General features: G+C 48.6%; 1 protein-coding gene across 1 annotated transcript; it reads left to right on the top strand.

The window, feature by feature from the left end:
- Positions 1 to 2,095: 2,095 nt before the first annotated feature.
- Zg16b (zymogen granule protein 16B) lies at positions 2,096 to 14,473 on the top strand. Its single transcript, XM_032913321.1, has 4 exons — positions 2,096 to 2,130; positions 11,554 to 11,659; positions 11,769 to 11,874; positions 13,969 to 14,473. Exons 2-4 carry the CDS (start codon positions 11,605 to 11,607, stop codon positions 14,471 to 14,473), a joined length of 666 nt encoding a protein of 221 aa, XP_032769212.1. The 5' UTR covers positions 2,096 to 2,130; positions 11,554 to 11,604.
- The last annotated feature ends 3,447 nt before the right edge of the window (positions 14,474 to 17,920 follow it).

The raw sequence follows: 17,920 nt of genomic DNA, 5'->3' as shown, positions 1-17,920 counted from the left end.
CTGGCTTCTACATGCCTGCCTGCACACCCACATGAACACACACACATACACACACATACACACATACACACAGACATACACATCCACATGTACACACATATACACATACACACACAGACACATGTACACACACATACACACAGACACACACATCCACATGTACACACACATACACACATACACACATACACACATACACACATATACACAGGCACACACACATGCACACACAAACACACACATACAAACATGCACGTACATACACACAGGCACACACATACACATGTACACACACATACACACACATACACACATACACACAGGCACACACACATGCACACACACACACACACATGCACACACACACACACACACACATACAAACATATACACACACTCATGCATACATGTACACACACACATGGACATGCACAGGAGCACATACACACACATACACACAGGCACACATGCATGCACACATGTACACACACATACAAACATGCACACACACGCACAGACAGGTAAATGTGCACACACACATACACACACATACACACAGGCACACACACATGCACACATGTGCACACACACATACAAACATGCACACACATACACACATGCACACACAGGTACACACACACATACAAACGTGCACACACACATACACACACATACACACATACACATATACATGCACATGCATACACACACGCACATACAGGTACACACACACATACAAACGTGCACACACACATACACACACATACAAACACACACACACTCACCAGTGACTATGTGGCTAATGGATCTTATTTGTGTATGTATTTATTGATTTATTCTTGAGACAGTGTCAAACTCCTTAGCCTAGTCTGGCCTTGAACTTGTGGTAATCCTCCTGTTGCAGCCTGCAGGAATGAAGCATCACTTCCTGTTGAATTTGTGTTCAATGCATATATTTCTCTACCAGCTTGTTTATTTTTGATGACGTAGGGTCCCGTCTGTCTCAGGCTGGCCTTGAACTTGTTATGTAGCCCAGGTTGATCCTCTTGCCTCTTTCCTTCCAAATGCTAGGAGTTTATAACCATGGACTCCAGTGACACAATTTATTAGCGCATGGTAATTATGCTCGTGTTTATGATCAGATTTGACTGATGTCGTGTTAGAAGTTGAGCCCGAGGCTTCTTGCATGGTAGGCAAGCACTCTGCCTACTGAATTACAGCTCCGGCCCTTGACTTTCCAGACAACTCTATTTCAATTCTCTTTTGCTCACTGCCAAAATGTCTTTCTACTTTTCTAACCATTTCTTTTTGTTATATGCTTGCTTGCTTATTTATTTGTTTATTTGTTTGTTTATCTATCTATTTATTTATGAGACAGAGTCTCTCTATGTATTTCTGACTGTCCTGAAACTCGCTGTTTAGATCAGGTTAGCCTCAAACTCACAAAGATCTACCTGCCTCTGCTTCCTGAGAACTGGGGTTAAAGGGGTGTGCCACCACTGCCCAACTGTTATGTGTCTATGGTGGTTGAATATGCTTGGCACAGGGGGTGGCACTATTAGGGCCTTGTTGGAGTAGGTGTGGCCTTGTTGATGGAAGTGTGTCACTGTGGGAGTGGGCTTTGAGACCGTTCTCCTAGCTGCCTGGGAGACAATCTTCTGGTAGCCTTCAGATCAAAATGTAGAACTCTCAGGTCCTCCTGCACCATGCCTGCCTGAACACTCCCATGCTTTCTGCCATGATGGTAATGAACTGAACCTCAGAACCTGTAAGCCAGCTCCAATTAAATGTTGTCCTTTATAAGAGTTGCCTTGGTCATAGTATCTCTTCACAGCAGTAAAACCCAAGCTAAAATGTTGTGGTTTGCCCTGAAGTTATCTGTATTTTGATGCTAATTCCACTGCCCCAAGGACAGCAGCCCAGTCACATACTCAGGAATCAGGTGACTTCACCAGAGCCTTCTCCCCATTGAATTTGTAAAGTACAGGTGAGGGGCAGGTACAGGATAGAAGGAGGCCTGTCATTGGAGGAGAAGGAAGGATGGGCGGGAGAGAAGTTTGAAGGAGGAGGAGGAGACTAGAACAGAGAAAGGAGAGACAGGAGGGAGAGAGAGGAGAGAAGCCATGGCAGGTGATGTTAAGATTCTGTTCTGTGTATTTACAGGTTGTTATTAATGTTCCTAGGGATGGATGGTGCTGGGCTTTGTATGATTAAGTGGGCAATTATATCTTATCAATTGGGTCAAAGATTATTGTATTGTGTGTTTTTTTATGTGAAGGTTTGAGTGTAGGAAAGTGTGCGGCTGGGATGTGTTTCTGCCAAGATATCTAGCAGATATCTTGGGGCACCATGGTGCGGACCTAGTGGGGGAAAAAGACCAACAATATACTATTTTATTTTTATATTTTTACAACAACACTAAAAGTGTGCATTTTTAGGTGTGTGCACATTGTGTGCATGTGTGCAGGGCAGGTTGACCTTGGGTGTATTTCTCACTCACTGTTCACATTACTTTTCGAGAAAGAATCTCTCGCTGACTCCAGAACGCTCTGATTTGACTAGATTGGTTAACCAGCAAGCTCTAAGCGTCTGTGAATCTCAGCTCTGGGATTACAGGTGCATGCCTGAGTTTTTAAAGACGCGTGTGCATGTTTTGTGGCATTATGTTCAAGGCGGGTAATTTCTATTTTGAATTTTTAAAGGCGAGACTCTCAGAGGAAGGCAGACCAATCACAGCTGCCCACCTCTCTCTGATACCCCCGTGCGAGCAATGGGCAGGGCAAGCAGAACCCGGAAGGGAGAGATCTTCTTTTGTTTCCCTTTTTTAGTATTTTTAAATTACTTATTTATCTGTCACGTGTGTGCATGTGTGTGCTTGCTCACGAGTGTCCCAGGGTGCGTGTTCGAAAGTCAGAGGAAAAGCTCTGGGAGCTGATGCTTCTTCCAATATGTAGGTCCAGGGGACCTATCAGGCTTGGTGGCAAATGCTTTTACCAGTTGAGCCATCTTGATGTCCCGGGGCCCCTCATTTGTTCACGTTGCACACTGCCCTTAGACTTCTCTCCATCTTCTTCTCCAAGACAGGGGTTTCCTATTAAAACAGACACAAAAAATCAGACATCTGTGCAGAGGCTTGCGAAAGAAGCCATTCTGATGGACAACACACGCACTGCACCAGAAAGTGGCTCCCCCGTCCTCATTAGTGGTCCAGGCTGTCATCTCCATCGGAAAGGTCCCCTGGGGCTCTTGTGCAGAGCACTTAGCAGATGGGAGCTTGTTGGATGATGCTGGTCGCGGTCTTCCTTTCACTTCTGTCTCTCGTGCTGTCTGACAGCGACCAGAGCGACTTAGGGGAGAAAAGGCTTTTTGACGTCTTACCTCAATTAATGTTTGGAGAGGCATGTCTCTCAGGTGATTCTAGATGGGTCAAGTTGACAGTTAAGGCGAACTGTCACAGTCACTGCCATGATGCTCGGCTCAAGCCTGTGGGACTAAGCAACCAAGAACTGTGAGCTCCCAAACTGAGAGCCAGACAAAGCTGTCCCTGAGGAAATTCTCTCAAAAGCTTGTTTATTTGTCTGTCTGTCTGTTACACTCAGAGATCCACCTGCATCTGCCTCCCAAGTCCACCACTACCACCTGGTCTCTCATGTGATTTTTTTTTCCCATTAATTAATTTAATTATTCACTTTACATCCCATCCTGCCTCTCCTGTGGGTTTTAAAGATTTGCTTAAAAGTACTTTTTTATTTTAAATTATGTGTATGACCCTGTGGTGATGGCGGGGTGCTGTGTTGGATTAATTTATGCTTATGAACATCTGTGGGAGTGAGTGTGGCCTGAGTCACGCCCACGACTGTAGGTCAGAGTGAGAGTTGGTGCTCTCTTCCCACGTGGGTCCCAGGGATGAAACTCAGATTGTTCAGGCTTCGTAGCAAACAGCTTTTCCTGCTGAGGCACTTTGCTGGCCTGTCCATTCCTCAGGTCTTTCAGTCACAGCTACAGGAAAGTGACTAATGAAGTCCCAATAAAAAAGAGTAACAACACCAACTTTAGCAAGGATGGCGAGTGTCTGGGAAGAGCTTCCTTCTGAGGGAAAGACCGGAGGTACTGCCACTTACGGAGTTGGTGCTTCCTTTCTTCTCTTTGTTTTGGGGCTAGGGTGGGAGTTGAGACAGGGTCTCATGTGGCCAGGCTGGCCTTGAAATTGTCATGTAGTTGAGGTTGACCTATAACCTCCATCTTCAAAGTGCTGGGACCACAGATGTGCATCATCATACTCCGATGGTTTTAAACATTTTCACTTCCATTAGGAGCGTTAATTCCACTTCAGAAAGAATATAAACCTCACTTCCCCCAAGATTTTACAGCCCCTAACAAATAGCACAAATGCCCACCACCTGATAAATGAATAAAAAAGGGGTTATAAATTAAGAAAAAAAAAAAAAGACAAAGCTTACCTAGGACACGTAACCTCAATAAACAACTTGATGAGATCTAAAATCACAGGGAGATGGGAGACAAGCTCCAGAGACGGTCTTCATCGCGTTAGTAGATACTGGGAGTCTTGCCCACTGTGGGTGGTGCCATTCTCTGCACAGCGGGCTTCCAGACTGTAAAATAAAGACAGGGCACTGAGAAGCAGGTTGTATTCATGGTTCTCTGTATCCTTGTTATGGATGGAATGTGACCAGCGGCTTCAAACCTTGACCTCCCCATAACAGACTGTACCTTGGTCTGTGAGTTAAAATAAACCATTTCCTCCTTCAGTGGCTTCTGTAGAGCATTTTGTCACAGCGGCTGGAGAGTTAGTTAGGACACAAGTGAACTACAAAACAGAAGACTCTCAGAAACATAGTATCAGATGAAGGAATACAAGTCTGCCTCCTGGCCATTTCTTTTACACGAATCTTAGAGATGGCAAAACTAGTCAGGGGTGGGAGCTGTCTGGCATTCTTCTGGGGCACACTGAATGTCTTGGAGGTAGCTTTCCTACTTTAAGTGACAGCAGAGGACATGGGAGTGTGCACATTTACTCAAAGTCTTCTGACCGCACTGTCAACATAACTACGTTTGTTTTTGCTTTTTGTTTCTTTTTGGCAGGCTCTCACTCTGTAGCCCAGGCTAGTCTTGAGCTCAGATGCTCCCCGCTTTGGCCCACTGAATGCTGGGAAAACATTTGTATTCACCACACCTGGCTCACACGGGCTTTTTATTGCTGAGTTATGACCTCAATAAAGTCGGTTAAGCCTGAACAGGAAAGTGCAACTGAGTAACGAAGTTTAGATGATTAAGCCCCAGAAAGCAAGACAAAGAAAGCTAGAAAGCAAACTGCACGAATGGCTGTGTGCCTGCAAGGAGGTGGACGATATCCCTGTGTAAAGGTCAGACAGATAAGAAAGCAAACACGCATAAAATAAAAAAATACCTCATTAAGAGACACGAGATGAAGTATTGAGGCTGGCTATTGTGTTCCATGTGGAATAACAAAAAGTTCCAGAACCCATTGACAGGACTGCAGTGTATACTTGAACCTGGTTTAAATGATCTGGGCCCGGTGTTTCACACCCATGATCCCAGTACTGAGGCAGAAGGATTGCCATGAGTTTCATGCTACCCTGGCTACATAGTGATGCTATTTCAAAAAAGAATAAGCAATAAAAATGAATTAAAGAGGGGCGGGAGCTATGGCTCGGTGGCCAAGAACACTTGTTGCTCTTGCAGAAGACTGGGTTGAGCTCCCAGCACCCATCTGTAACTCTAGTTTCAGTGGATCAGATACCTCTTCTGACAACTGAGAGCACCAGTCACACACAAAATGTATGTAAAACATTCCTACACATTAAGATTAAAAAAATGAAAAATATTTTAAATTAATTATATACAAAATAAAATTGGTTAAATGGTATTTTTTCTTAAATAATGAATTTACTGGTATGTTTACTATAATAATTCATATTTGCTAAACTCTCACAATATATAAATGGATTTGGATGATCCCAGAGTGACTGGAACCAGGGTCAAAGAGTCTATGGGGAGCACAGACTCTTGGCTTTTAGGTTTGGAGCCCTAGCAAACAGACCCTGCTCTGACACCCCACTAGATCCTCTGGGAATCTAATGAGCAGGATGGGAGAAGAGTTGGGCAGGGTGAGGAGCCCCAGCTATACTCCTCAGAGTCATATTTTAACGAAACTTAATCCTACCGTGGTTTTGTGCCTGCCTCTGTCATAGCCGGGTCCTCCAGGCCAGGGATTCTAGTCCTTAGCTTAACGAATTTCAAAGGCGGTCTAGTGTGTAGCCGCATCTCTGCATTTCTCCACTAGAGGGCAGCAACACTCCACAGCATCATGGCCGTAAATAGCTCTACATGGTTGGTCCCAGAACAAAGGCCCATGCCCTGGGTAATATTCAATACCCTGGACAAATTCAGGCTCAGATGCCGTGGGACACGGAGCCTTCTAGAGGCCAGTGAACTCACACAGGACCTCCCTTGCAGGAGCTGTCTCTTCCTTAGAGGGTGCAGAAAGTGTTCTTAGCTCACCTGCAGTTCTTGGGAACCTCCAGGGCCAGCTGTCTGCATCCCTTCCTGGAGAGCAGTCCTTGGAAACAGCAGAGCCCCTTGATGGGGACAGTGACCCATGCAGCCAGTGGAGACTAGGAGGCTGCTGGGTTCTGGTCCCCTCGTTATTGAGAGGGGGAAAGGCCATGTTGAAAGAAGGTGTTTGTTCAGCCTGGTTCTCAGGTCTCCATGGAGGACCTAAGCCCGCACCTCCCCTCTGAGCAGATTGCTTGCTCACGTGTTCAGTGAAGTAAATGTCTACCCTTTGTTCTCAGCTCTGTGATGGACAAATAATGTTGTCTCCTTGCTTGATCCACCTAAATCCCTAGACCAGTTTTCTGGAGTCCCAACCCTCCCTCTTCTTCCCAGGAAGCTGCCTTGGACAAACAGCAAAGGGCTTACAGTGGCAGTAAACCTGAAGGTGAGGCTTCCTGTCCCAGCCCAAGGCACCAGAACTCGGTGCTTTTTCTTGGTTTCCTTTTCCGGGCTGCATTTCTGTGGAATGAATTCCCACCCCATGCATCACAGTATCCCACAAAGAGTCTAGACGCTGACCGAACTGAGCCACGGTGACCGCTATCAGGGCCTAAATAAAGCACTTGGCATCTCAGCTGTAAGTAGGTACCAGAGCTTCCTGGAGGGCTAAGGCTGTGTTGGGAACCCTGACCAGTGAGCGGGGGCTGGCAGGAGTAGTTCTGGGAAGTGGGGAACGGGCATGCAGCAGACTACAGCCCAGCAGAGGAAGGACAGGGTTGTGCCCTTCATACACAGTCTCCAAAGGCGGCCATCCACAGACCTGCCTTTGACCCATCCCTCTTGGTGAGATCATCACAGACAGGAAGTTTGCCTGTGACTCTGCACATCTTGGGAGCTTGGGACAATCATGGGTCCCTGGACCAAGTGTGACCCCATCTCTATTTCTTTAGCTCTGAATTCTTCCTACGCCATGGCCAGGGTTCTCAACAACAGACGGCTTTGACAGGTGGCACAAAAGAAGAGGTTCGTTTCTTCAGGGACTGTGGGTGCAATGTCCCCAATGTCCTGGATACACCCCCACATTCTTCCCAAGATGGAACCACAGTCCCACAAGATATATGGCCGGGTGGCACCAGGTTGTAAAGGGACAAGTCAAGGGGCCACATAGCCCAGGTAAGGAAGGAGCAGAGACCGAGCCTGGTGCAGGAGAAGGGAACAGAGAGGGAAAGGAAGGATGAGTCGAGCCAGCTAGAGACTGAGCCATGGAGGATGGATGGAGGGCTTTGAATATGGGGTTTCTCCAGGCGCAGCCTCAGGCATGGAGAGCCCAGGGGACTGTGACAACATGGTTGTCTTTCTCAGAGCTTAGTCAGAATGCTAGCACAGTGACATTGCGGGGTCACAGTGTGGGCTGTGGGTGAAGCCTTTTAAGTCTATGGGGGAAAAGGGTTCCCCAGTGTCCCCTTGTCTCAATCTGAGGCCTGGAGACCTCTGACATCCCATGTCTTCCTCAGAGCTTCCTGGACTCTTGGCACCTCCCCCTGCATCCTGAACCCTCAGGAGCCATGCTGCTGCTGCTGACCTTGGCTCTCCTTGCTGATCCCACCTGCAGAGCCCAGAGTGAATTCCCACACTTGATGTATAATCTCCCAAGCCTGACCTAGGCAAGAGGACCTCTGGGGATGACGGAGTGGCTGTGAGAACTCTCCTAATGCCACCCCTTCTGGTCCTCTGTTCGGGGCTGCAGGGCAATCAGAGGTGAAGATCAGGGGAAAATCCAGGATATCCGTGTTACGAGAATGTTGCTGTGGGTGAGCAGGGCTATGGCTTTTGGGCTTCCCTGTAGCGTGCCCTGGTTGTGCCCACCGCTTGTGGCTTATCGCTGGAGTCTTTAGAACATTCGCGAATCTCACAGCCCCAACTTTACCCAGTGTTTTCTTTGCCTTTGCTTCTCCAGCCTGACCTGAGCCCACACAGGCTGGAATGCCGAGGCTCGGGAAAGAGTGAAACTCCTCTTCAGGGAGGCGGTGGGGGAGGAGGTGGGGACTTCTGGTTGAGAAAGTATCACAGAGACTTGGAAGCCCCCTTCAGATAGTTCTGGTGACTTTAGGGCCTCTTGGTAGTGTCAGAAACCACTGGATGAACTGAGAGATACACACCCCGGCACACAGACGCCATCTTGGGTGTCCTTCACCACTCTGGATCTTCCCTCTGCCCAAGAAAGGTCATTCAGTCCCTTAGGGCAGGCCAGCCCTCAACCGTCCTCCCTAGGGTTTGTTCCTAGGCTCTGCCATTCTCCTACAGCACCCTAAGCATTTTGGGTTACTGTTGTCAAGTTTCATAAACACAAGCACGGTCATTCCCACCCCCCAGGTTAATCAAACTGTCAATAAACGGTGAATGCTCTTTAAAGGTGTCCCAGCCTGTGCGATATTTGATGCGTCCTTGTCCTTTAGAAATGCCTTATTAGGGTGCCAAGGAGACAGCTCACTGAGTAAAAACGCTTGCTGTGTAAGTGTGAGGACCTAGGTTTGGGTTCCAAGTGCCCCCGTAAGAGATGGGTGCTGAGGTCCACTCTGAACCCCAGGACCACGGAGGTGGAGGCAGGGAGGTCCTCTGGATTTGCTCGCCAGACTCTAGCCCAAATAGAAAACTCTAGGTTCAGTGATCCTACCTTAAAAAATAAGGTGGTATAACTGGCCCCATGAGCTTGAACACCCAAGTTAGGATACCCAGAATCTGGGTTTTAAAAAACCCTGAAAGGCTGTGAGTGTCTGCAACCTAAGTATGTGGCAAGGCAGGCAAAAGGTTTGTAACCAACATACACACACATGCACACACACATATGCACATGCACACACATACACACACACACTCACACACACGCACATGCATACGCATATACACACATGCACACAAACACACTCACACATGCACATGCACAAATGCACACGTACAAACACACACAGTCACACACACACACACACACACACACACACACACACACACACACAGTAATGACAACAGAAAGTATATTTTATTTGGGGGATGTGTCTAATCATCAGTTTCCTAAGACAGGATCTCACTGTGTAACTCAGGCTGGCCTTAGGCCTGGAATTGATCCGTCCCCTCCACACGGGTGCTGGAGGCAGGTGGCACTACACTCAGCTACTTTAAAAATAAAATGTTTGGAGCCTCGCTTGTGACCCCAGTCCTGTCCTGGAATCCCAAGAGGACCACAAATTCAAGACCACTGTGGTTACAGAGTCACTTCAAGGTCAACCTGGACAAATTGATGAAACTCCATCTCAAAATAAAAAGTGAAGAGGGTTCGAGTCTGGCCTGGGGGTTCATGCACATATTGCCAGCTTTTAGGAGGCTGAGGCAGGGGGACTTCCACCATGAAAAAGTTCAGAGACAACCTGGATTACAGAGTGAGGTCCTGTTTAAAAAAACAGACAGACAGATAGATCAATAGATAGATGGATGGACAGACGGATGGATGGATGGACAGATGGACAGACAGATGGGTGGGTGGCTGGATAGATGGTTGGATAGATGGATGGATAGACAAACAGACAGATAGACAGACAGAGTTATGGAACCTGGGCTTCGGAACATTCTAGACGACGTGGAGAGGGGATGTGGGCTCTCTTCTTGGTGGAGCAGCTGCCAGAACTCCAGCTCCCACCTGACACACCAGGCCGAGTGGCTTATTCCTCGCGGGTCTCAGAGAATGGCTATCTATTTGGGTAGTAGTCCATCTCTGGCCTGCTGGTCCGTGCAGAAGACTCTTAGTGTGGTCATGGACTCATTGTCCCAGACAAGGGGTGAGAGCCCAGAGCTCGGGAACCGTGAACCGGAGAGACCGTGTAAAAGACTCAAGTTGGCAGAGCTGGTCACCCTGGAACAACTGCCCAACCTGGGGCCAGATTTTCTGGGGACCCTGGAAATGTGTCCTAGAGAGATGGGAGCAGGAAGATTCTGTGTGTCCCAAGGCCAGGCTGACATATCAGGGCTAAACCACTTGGTTCTCACTGTCTGACTATAAAATAGACAGCAGAGGTAGCCTCAGCGCTGCCGAGACCAAGGCTGTGCTGAGAACTCTGGCTGCTCACGGGTGGGAGCTGCTATGAGCAGTGTTTGGAAACAGATGCTGTAAGTGAAGACTCTGGAAAGGTCTCAGATAGCGATCAATCCATAAAATGGAGGGTGGTGGGAGGGAGATGGGACCGATGCCTGAGCCCGTCCTTCCCAGTGAAGTCATGCACAAGACATATCTGCTCTCCACACACACGAGCTCGTGACTCTGCACACTTCCTTTGCTTAAGACAAACTTGTCTCTTGGCTCTGGATACCCGCTTTGCCAGGATTTATGGAAACCGCCAAGTGTGACCACAAGTCTCCCTGTTTCCGCAGTAAAACCATCCTGTGACCCGGTGGGATTCAACAGGATATTCCCTGCATTTGCAGAGGACGGCACGGGCTGTGGGGTTTTGTTCAAAGGCAGTGGAGAGGAACACAAATAGTGTCCAGCATGTCCTGGAAGTAGCCCCACATTCTTGCAGGAAAGTTTGTCAAGAGCGGAAGTAGGGAGGCCCCACGGTGGCATTGGCCCAGTGACATCAGGGTATAAAGGGACAAGAAAAAGGGGCTAGGAGCACACAGCCCAGGTAAGGAAGGAGCAGAGACCTAGCCTGGTGCAGGAGAAGGGAACAGAGGGGGGAAGGAAGGATGAGTCGAGCCAGCTAGAGACTGAGCCATGAAGGATGGATGGAGGGCTTTGAATATGGGGTTTCTCCAGGCGCAGCCTCAGGCATGGAGAGCCCAGTGGACTGTGACAACATGGTTGTCTTTCTCAGAGCTTAGTCAGAATGCTAGCACAGTGACATTGCGGGGTCACAGTGTGGGCATGTGGGTGAAGCCTTTTAAGTCTATGGGGGAAAAGGGTTCCCCAGTGTCCCCTTGTCTCAAATCTGAGGCCTGGAGACCTCTGACATCCCATGTCTTCCTCAGAGCTTCCTGGAGTCTTGGCACCTCCCCCAGCGTCCAGAACCCTCAGGAGCCATGCTGCTGCTGCTGACCTTGGCTCTCCTTGCTGGTCTCACCTGCAGTGCCCAGAGTGAGTACCTGAGCCTCTTTTGTGGCCTTCACCTCCAGTGTCCTGTCCTAAGTATAAGGACCTCTGGGGAGGGAGTGGTCCTTAACACTTCTAATGCCTCACTTTTCAGATGTCCAGGGCAAAAAAGATGCCAACTATTTCTACGTTAAAGGTGAAGATGTGGGGGATCTCAAGGGCATCCGGATCTTCCTAAGTCTTCTAAACCTCATTAAGGGGTGAGTAGGGCTTCCTTGTAGGAATGAAGCCAGAAGATTTCCTGGCTTCACACCCCATATATTACCAGGATCTTCTTGGCTGCTGCTTCTCTAGCTTGACCTGAGCGAGCCTCCTCATGGCAGGAATACCCAGGCTTGGATGACACTGGACAGTCCTTAGGGACGCAGCTGGAGAGGGACCTCCACCTTTCTTGTTCAGAAAGGATCATAGAGGCTTGAAGGGTCCCTCTTCCAGCGGGTTCTGGTGGCTTTCGTGCCTCTTGGTGGTGACAGAAACTGCTCACATGTCTGAGAGGCAGCCCTGTCTTCACAGGACATACAATGTGAGTGCTGCTGCACTCTGTGCCTTTGCTCTGCTGTAGAAAGGCAGCCATTCCCTTGGGACAGGCCAGGTCTTGACTCTCCTCCCCAGTGTCTGACTGGAGATCTGGGGTTCTCCCAGAGTGTGGCTAAGGCCTTGTGTTACTGTTGCCAAGTAACTGTTGGTAAATGCAAACACAGTGCCCCAAGAATAATAGACTTCCAGAGGAACACTGAAGATTCTTTTAGTGTGTCCCCTGTGCAATATTGTGGTTATCTTAATCCTTAAAAAATTAGATGTTGGGTGAGTGGGGAGAGGGCTCGGTGGATAAAGTCTTTGCTATGCAACTATGAGGCCCTAAGTTTGGATCCCTGGAACCCATGTGAAAGCTGAGAGCAGCAGCACAGGACGGTACCCCTAAACTGTGGGAGCAGAGACAGGGGGAGCCTGGCAGCCCGCTGGCCTGAGTCTTACCCAAAAGACGATTCTAGCTTCCCTTGGAGACTCTGCCTAAAACCATGAGGGGTGTGCCTGGGGAAGTGGCAGGGAAAGGGAGAAAGAGCATTGGCTCTGCAAACACGAAGACCTGGGTTCAGATTTCCAGAAGCCATAATTAGAGGAAAAGGAGCCTGGGGGGACGGAGGTGGCTGTTAGGTGAGCACTGGGGTGGGGGTACAGGGAGCTCCCAGGAGTCCTGGCCAGCCAGTCCAGCTGTAACACTGAGCTCCCACTCAGTGAGAAACCCTGTCTCCCCACACTAAGGCAGGTAATCATGGACGAAGACGCTCGGTGCCCAACTGTAGCCTCTACATGCTCACACATGCATCCTAGATAGGCACACAGACACATGCAGAGCACACACACACACACACACACACACACACACACACACACACGCACACACACACAGACACATGCCCAGGGGGAGAGTGATCAAGGAAAACACACACATACAAGGGCAAGCACACAAGCATGCATCATCTACAGACACAGGTCATCTTGACAACACGGATACACATTTATTATTTTATGTTACTGGTGGCTGAACTTACCACCTTCTACCTCCACTAAGGACTTGGCGCATGTGGTCCTACATGGATAAACATACACAAATACATGCACATACATGTGCACAAAATCAATAATAAATCAACGGCAAAAATGACCAAACCAACCATGTAACGGGAGTGTAGTGTACTGAAAATTACTCATGGCTATCTGAAATTCTAATTGTACTGGACATCCTTCCTGCATTCTATCTGGAGGCTGATTTGATAGGCTTCTTACCTTGTAAGGAAAGAAAGAAGTTGGCATTAGGAACAGTCCAGAAGATTTGGGGTGGTCATGTCACTTCTTAGCTCAGTAGAACATCTTCATGGCTCCCCTGGTCCCCCCTGTTCCTCCCTCCCTGACTACACAAGTAGACAAGAGCCTGTCTCTCTGGTCTTTGCCTATAGATCCATCTCATGTGGTCTGATCTTTGCAGTGTGGCTCCTGCCTCACTTGGGGCGGATAAGGTAGAGGGCTCCAGAGGGGAAGCTATGAGTTGGGCAGAGCCTGGCAAACCTTCCAGCTCAGGGTGGGTGCAGTAGCAGACACAGCTGCCCTGGTGCAGATGCCTGACCTGGGCCAGACCTGTGAGGAGGGCTGTGTCTGTGAGAAGGATCCAGGTTGGCACGTGAGAGCTGGGCACTTCTGGAGACTGAGCTGTAGACCAGAAAGCAGAGTAGGATACAGATGTGAGAAAGAATCGGTGTCCCTGAGGTGTCCCTGTTGACTCAATCTCTCTCCAGCATCCAGCTGCGGTTTGGTAATGACTGGAGTGACGTCTATGGATCCCGGTCACTAAAATATAAAGAGTTCCTTCTGGAGGATGGAGAGCACGTGACACAGGTGAGCGGCACCAGAAAGCTCTGCCTGACTTCCCTGAGCTTCACCACTGACAAGGGGCGAGCGCTCACCTTTGGTGTTAGAACAGGCCGCTCCTTTGATGAGAGTGGTGGTTCAGACAAGCATCTAGTGACTGTCAATGGTACACACACACCAGGCCTCTGCATCACAGGGATGGGCTTCAAATGGGAAGTTAATACAAAGGACCTGAAGGCCACCGAGCCTCCGAGAGAGCCAGTGGGCAGCTCTGAGGCTTCCGACAAGAAGGAAGATGAAGGCAAAGACAATGATGATGCTGAGGACGAAGACAATAACAAAGATGGTGATGATGGTGATGATGGTGCGGATGATGATGGTGGTGATGATTACGATGGTGATGACGACGACGGTGATGAGAAAGAAGAGTAGCATGTCAGAGCTCAGCCCTGCATCCCCACAATCCACCACCTCCTCTCAGCCAAGCTTACCCACTCACAGGGACCAATAGACCAGGTAACCCTGGGCTGGAGTAGGCAAAGTCCAAATGCCCTTTATCTCTCTGTCCAATAAAGTATGTGCATCTACGTGAGCCTGAGTGGTTGGTCCTCATCACCAAATGGGATTCCCCAAGAACTTCCTTTACCTCCCCACTTTTTGGACCTACACCCGCACACTGAGTTAGGGTTTGCACAGAGAGACCCTTGGTCACCTCAGCAGGACCAAGGTCTCCAAAATTAGGACAGCCGCTGCCTGTCTCAAAGCAGCCCAGGGCTACGAGGAGAGCTCAGTGTGTGCGGACCAAAGCTGGCAGCGACTGGCTCTGCAGTGGTCCTGTCTGTGTTTGAGCAGCTGTCATGGCCTCCTGTGCCTCTTCAGAGCCATCCGTTCTCCAGCCACTGCCTCCTCTCCCTTCTGTCCTGATCAGTGACCCTCCTTAGAAACCAAGGCTGCCTGAAAGGTGTTCCCACCTAACTGGGGATTAAACCTAGGGCCTCCTGCATGACAGAAAAGTGTTCTTAAACTGAGCCACATTCTTAGCTTACATCTGTCTGTCTATCTATCTATCTATCTATCTATCTATCTATCTATCTTTCTATCTATCTATCTATCTATCTCTCTCTCTCTCTCTCTCTCTCTCTCTCTCTCTCTCTCTCTCTCTCTCTCTCTCTCTCTCCATCTATCTATGAGACAGGCCTTCACATAGCCCTAGCTGGTCTACAACCAAGAATGACCAGCCTGCTTGGCATAGAAAACAAGTTTCATCGAGCCAGGCTCAGGCCATCTTCAACAGCCGTGCTAGTCAGCATCTTGGAGGCCTGCCCTGGTCAGGAGAGGTCTCCAGCCAATCGCCTTGGCTTCCTTCCTCCCCTCACAGCGGCAGGGCCACACTCTGAAGAGTTTTAGAAATGAGTCTCGCAGATACTCCAATTTTGATTATAATATCTCTGGCAGCAAGGGGATAGGGCCATATATTTCAGGCCAATGAGTGTAAATTTCAAGTGCAGCTGTGACAGATGTGGCACCTTTGTGAGAGGTGTAAGGTGATGCTCATGCCAAGGGAAGTTTGCAGAAGAGGGTGACACAAAGGAGAAGAACTTTCTCCTCCATCTCAGTTAAGTGTATTCCCTGACTGTGGTCCATGGACTCCAGGCCACTGCAACCTTCAATCAGCACTTATAATTAAATAAACTGGGACTGTAGAGATGGCTCAGTGGTTGAGAGCACCGACTGCTCTTCCAGAGATCCTGAGTTCAAATCCCAGCCACTACATGGTGGCTCACAACCATCTGTAATGGGATCTGATGCCCTCTTCTTGTGTGTCTGAGGCAGTGAAGGTGAAATAAATATAAACAAACAAACCTGGCAGGGCAGCCCGGCCCTATAATCCAAGCTACTTGAGAGACTGAGGCAGGAGGATTCAGAGCTCATAACCTGGCTAAGCTTCTTACTGAGGCCCTGCCTCAAATGTTTTTTTAAAACATTTTAATTTTTGGCAGTTTAAAAGAATTATTAACTTCTATTTTTTGCATTCACATGAGTGTTGCCTGGGTGTATATATGTCTCCTTCAGAGTTTTAATTCTTTTAACGTGAGAGAGCAAGAGAGGGGCAGTGTGGGGGGTTGGGGGTCTGGACAGCTGGCTCTCTTAAGCTCTGACTTCTCACAGCAGACCTGGTGTGGCTGCTGCACCCACATGGGGAAGCTCACTCCCTTCTGTAGCTCCAGCTTCAGGGGATCTGACGCCCTCTTCTGGCACTAAGTGTACATGTGCTACACATATGCACATGCAGCCAAATGCTCACACGCACTTTATAAAAAGAAAGAAGAGAGGCTGAGACAGACGGCCATGTTGGCCCACGCCTGCCATGCTAGACTTTGGTAGAGGTAGGCGATCAGGAGTTCAAGTCTACTGCGTTAGTTGGGGTGCGCTACAGTGGCAGAACTGACAGAATGAACCTCTCCTCCTATGTGTACATATACAACAGGGACTTCTTACAGAGGCTGAGAGGCTGTGATGCAACTAATCCAACAACAGCCGTGATAGGGAAAATCCAAGAATCCAGAAGTTACCCAGCCCACGCGGCTGGATGTCTGCATGGGTTTTCAGTAGACCCTGGAATCCCAAAGAAGTAGGCTCTGATGCAGTGAAGGAATGGACTTGGGGAAGGCGAGGACAGGCAAGGGCAGAAGCGTCCTTTCCCCACGTCCTTAAATAGGCTTCCAGCAGAAGGTGTGGGGCAGAATCAAGGTGAGTCTTCCTGCCGTGAGCTCTGGACCAGAAGTGTGTGTGTGTCTTTCTGCCTCAACAGCTCCCCTAGAAGTGGATTCGTCCTCTTCAAACTGAGCAGAAGGTTCCTCTCTCAGGAGGACTCCATTTCTGGATTGTAATTCATCCTAAAAGGAGTCAAGTTACCATCAAGAACATCCAGCACAGTTACCCTCAGCTAGCCAGTTCGAAGGTCAGTCTAGGTTTGTAATCCAGTCTCAAACACAAACAAACAAACAAACAAACAAAGGCAGGGCTATAGTTCATGGAGAAGTTCGTACATAGTCTGCACAAGGCCCTGGGCTTACCTCTCAGTCTGAAAAAGAATTTATAATAATTTTTGAAATTTGAAATCATGTGTATAATTGTGTCTGATTGGGTCCATGCAAGTGAGTGCAGGGGTCCCTAGAGGTGGGAAGATAATTAGATCACCTGGATCTGGTTATAGGCAAACGAGACTTCTTTAATGTGTTTGCTCTTAACGTCTAACACATGTTCTCAGCCTCCCCTCCCCAAGATATAAAAATAGAAGTAAAGAAAAGAGAACGATGTTTATGTGAATTATTGGTGTCTGAAAACCAAAACGACTCAAGCAGACACAAGAGTCCAGCAAAGCAGGACCTTTATTTGAATTATGCAGCAAAACCTGCCAGCCAAGGACGGCACAGGCTCGGCAGCTGAGTGTATCTTTGAACTTTCATCGTAGTAACTGTACTGGCTGGCTTTGTGTGTCAACTTGGCACAAGCCAGTTATCACAGAAAAAGGAGCCTCAGTTGTGGAAAGGCCTTCATGAGACCCAGCTGTAAGGCACTTTCTCAATTAGTGATCAAGGGAGGAGGGCCCAGCCCACTGTGGGTGGTATCATCCCTGGGCTGGTGGTCCTGGGTTCTATAAGAAAGCAAGCTGAGCAAGCCAGGGGAAGCAAGCCAGTAAGTAATATCCCTCCATGGCCTCTGCATCATCTCCTGCTTCCTGACCTGCTTGAGTTCCAGTCCTGACTTCCTTTGGTGATGAACAGCAGTGTGGAAGTGTGAGCTGAATAAACCCTTTCCTCCCCAACTTGCTTCTTGGTCATTATGTTTGTGCAGGAATAGAAACCCTGACTAAGA

This window comes from Rattus rattus, chromosome 9 (genome assembly GCF_011064425.1).
Source record: "Rattus rattus isolate New Zealand chromosome 9, Rrattus_CSIRO_v1, whole genome shotgun sequence".
NCBI classification, from domain to species: Eukaryota; Metazoa; Chordata; class Mammalia; order Rodentia; family Muridae; genus Rattus; species Rattus rattus.
Note: the sequence above shows the minus strand (reverse complement) of the source record. Positions and strands in the feature narration are given on the sequence as shown.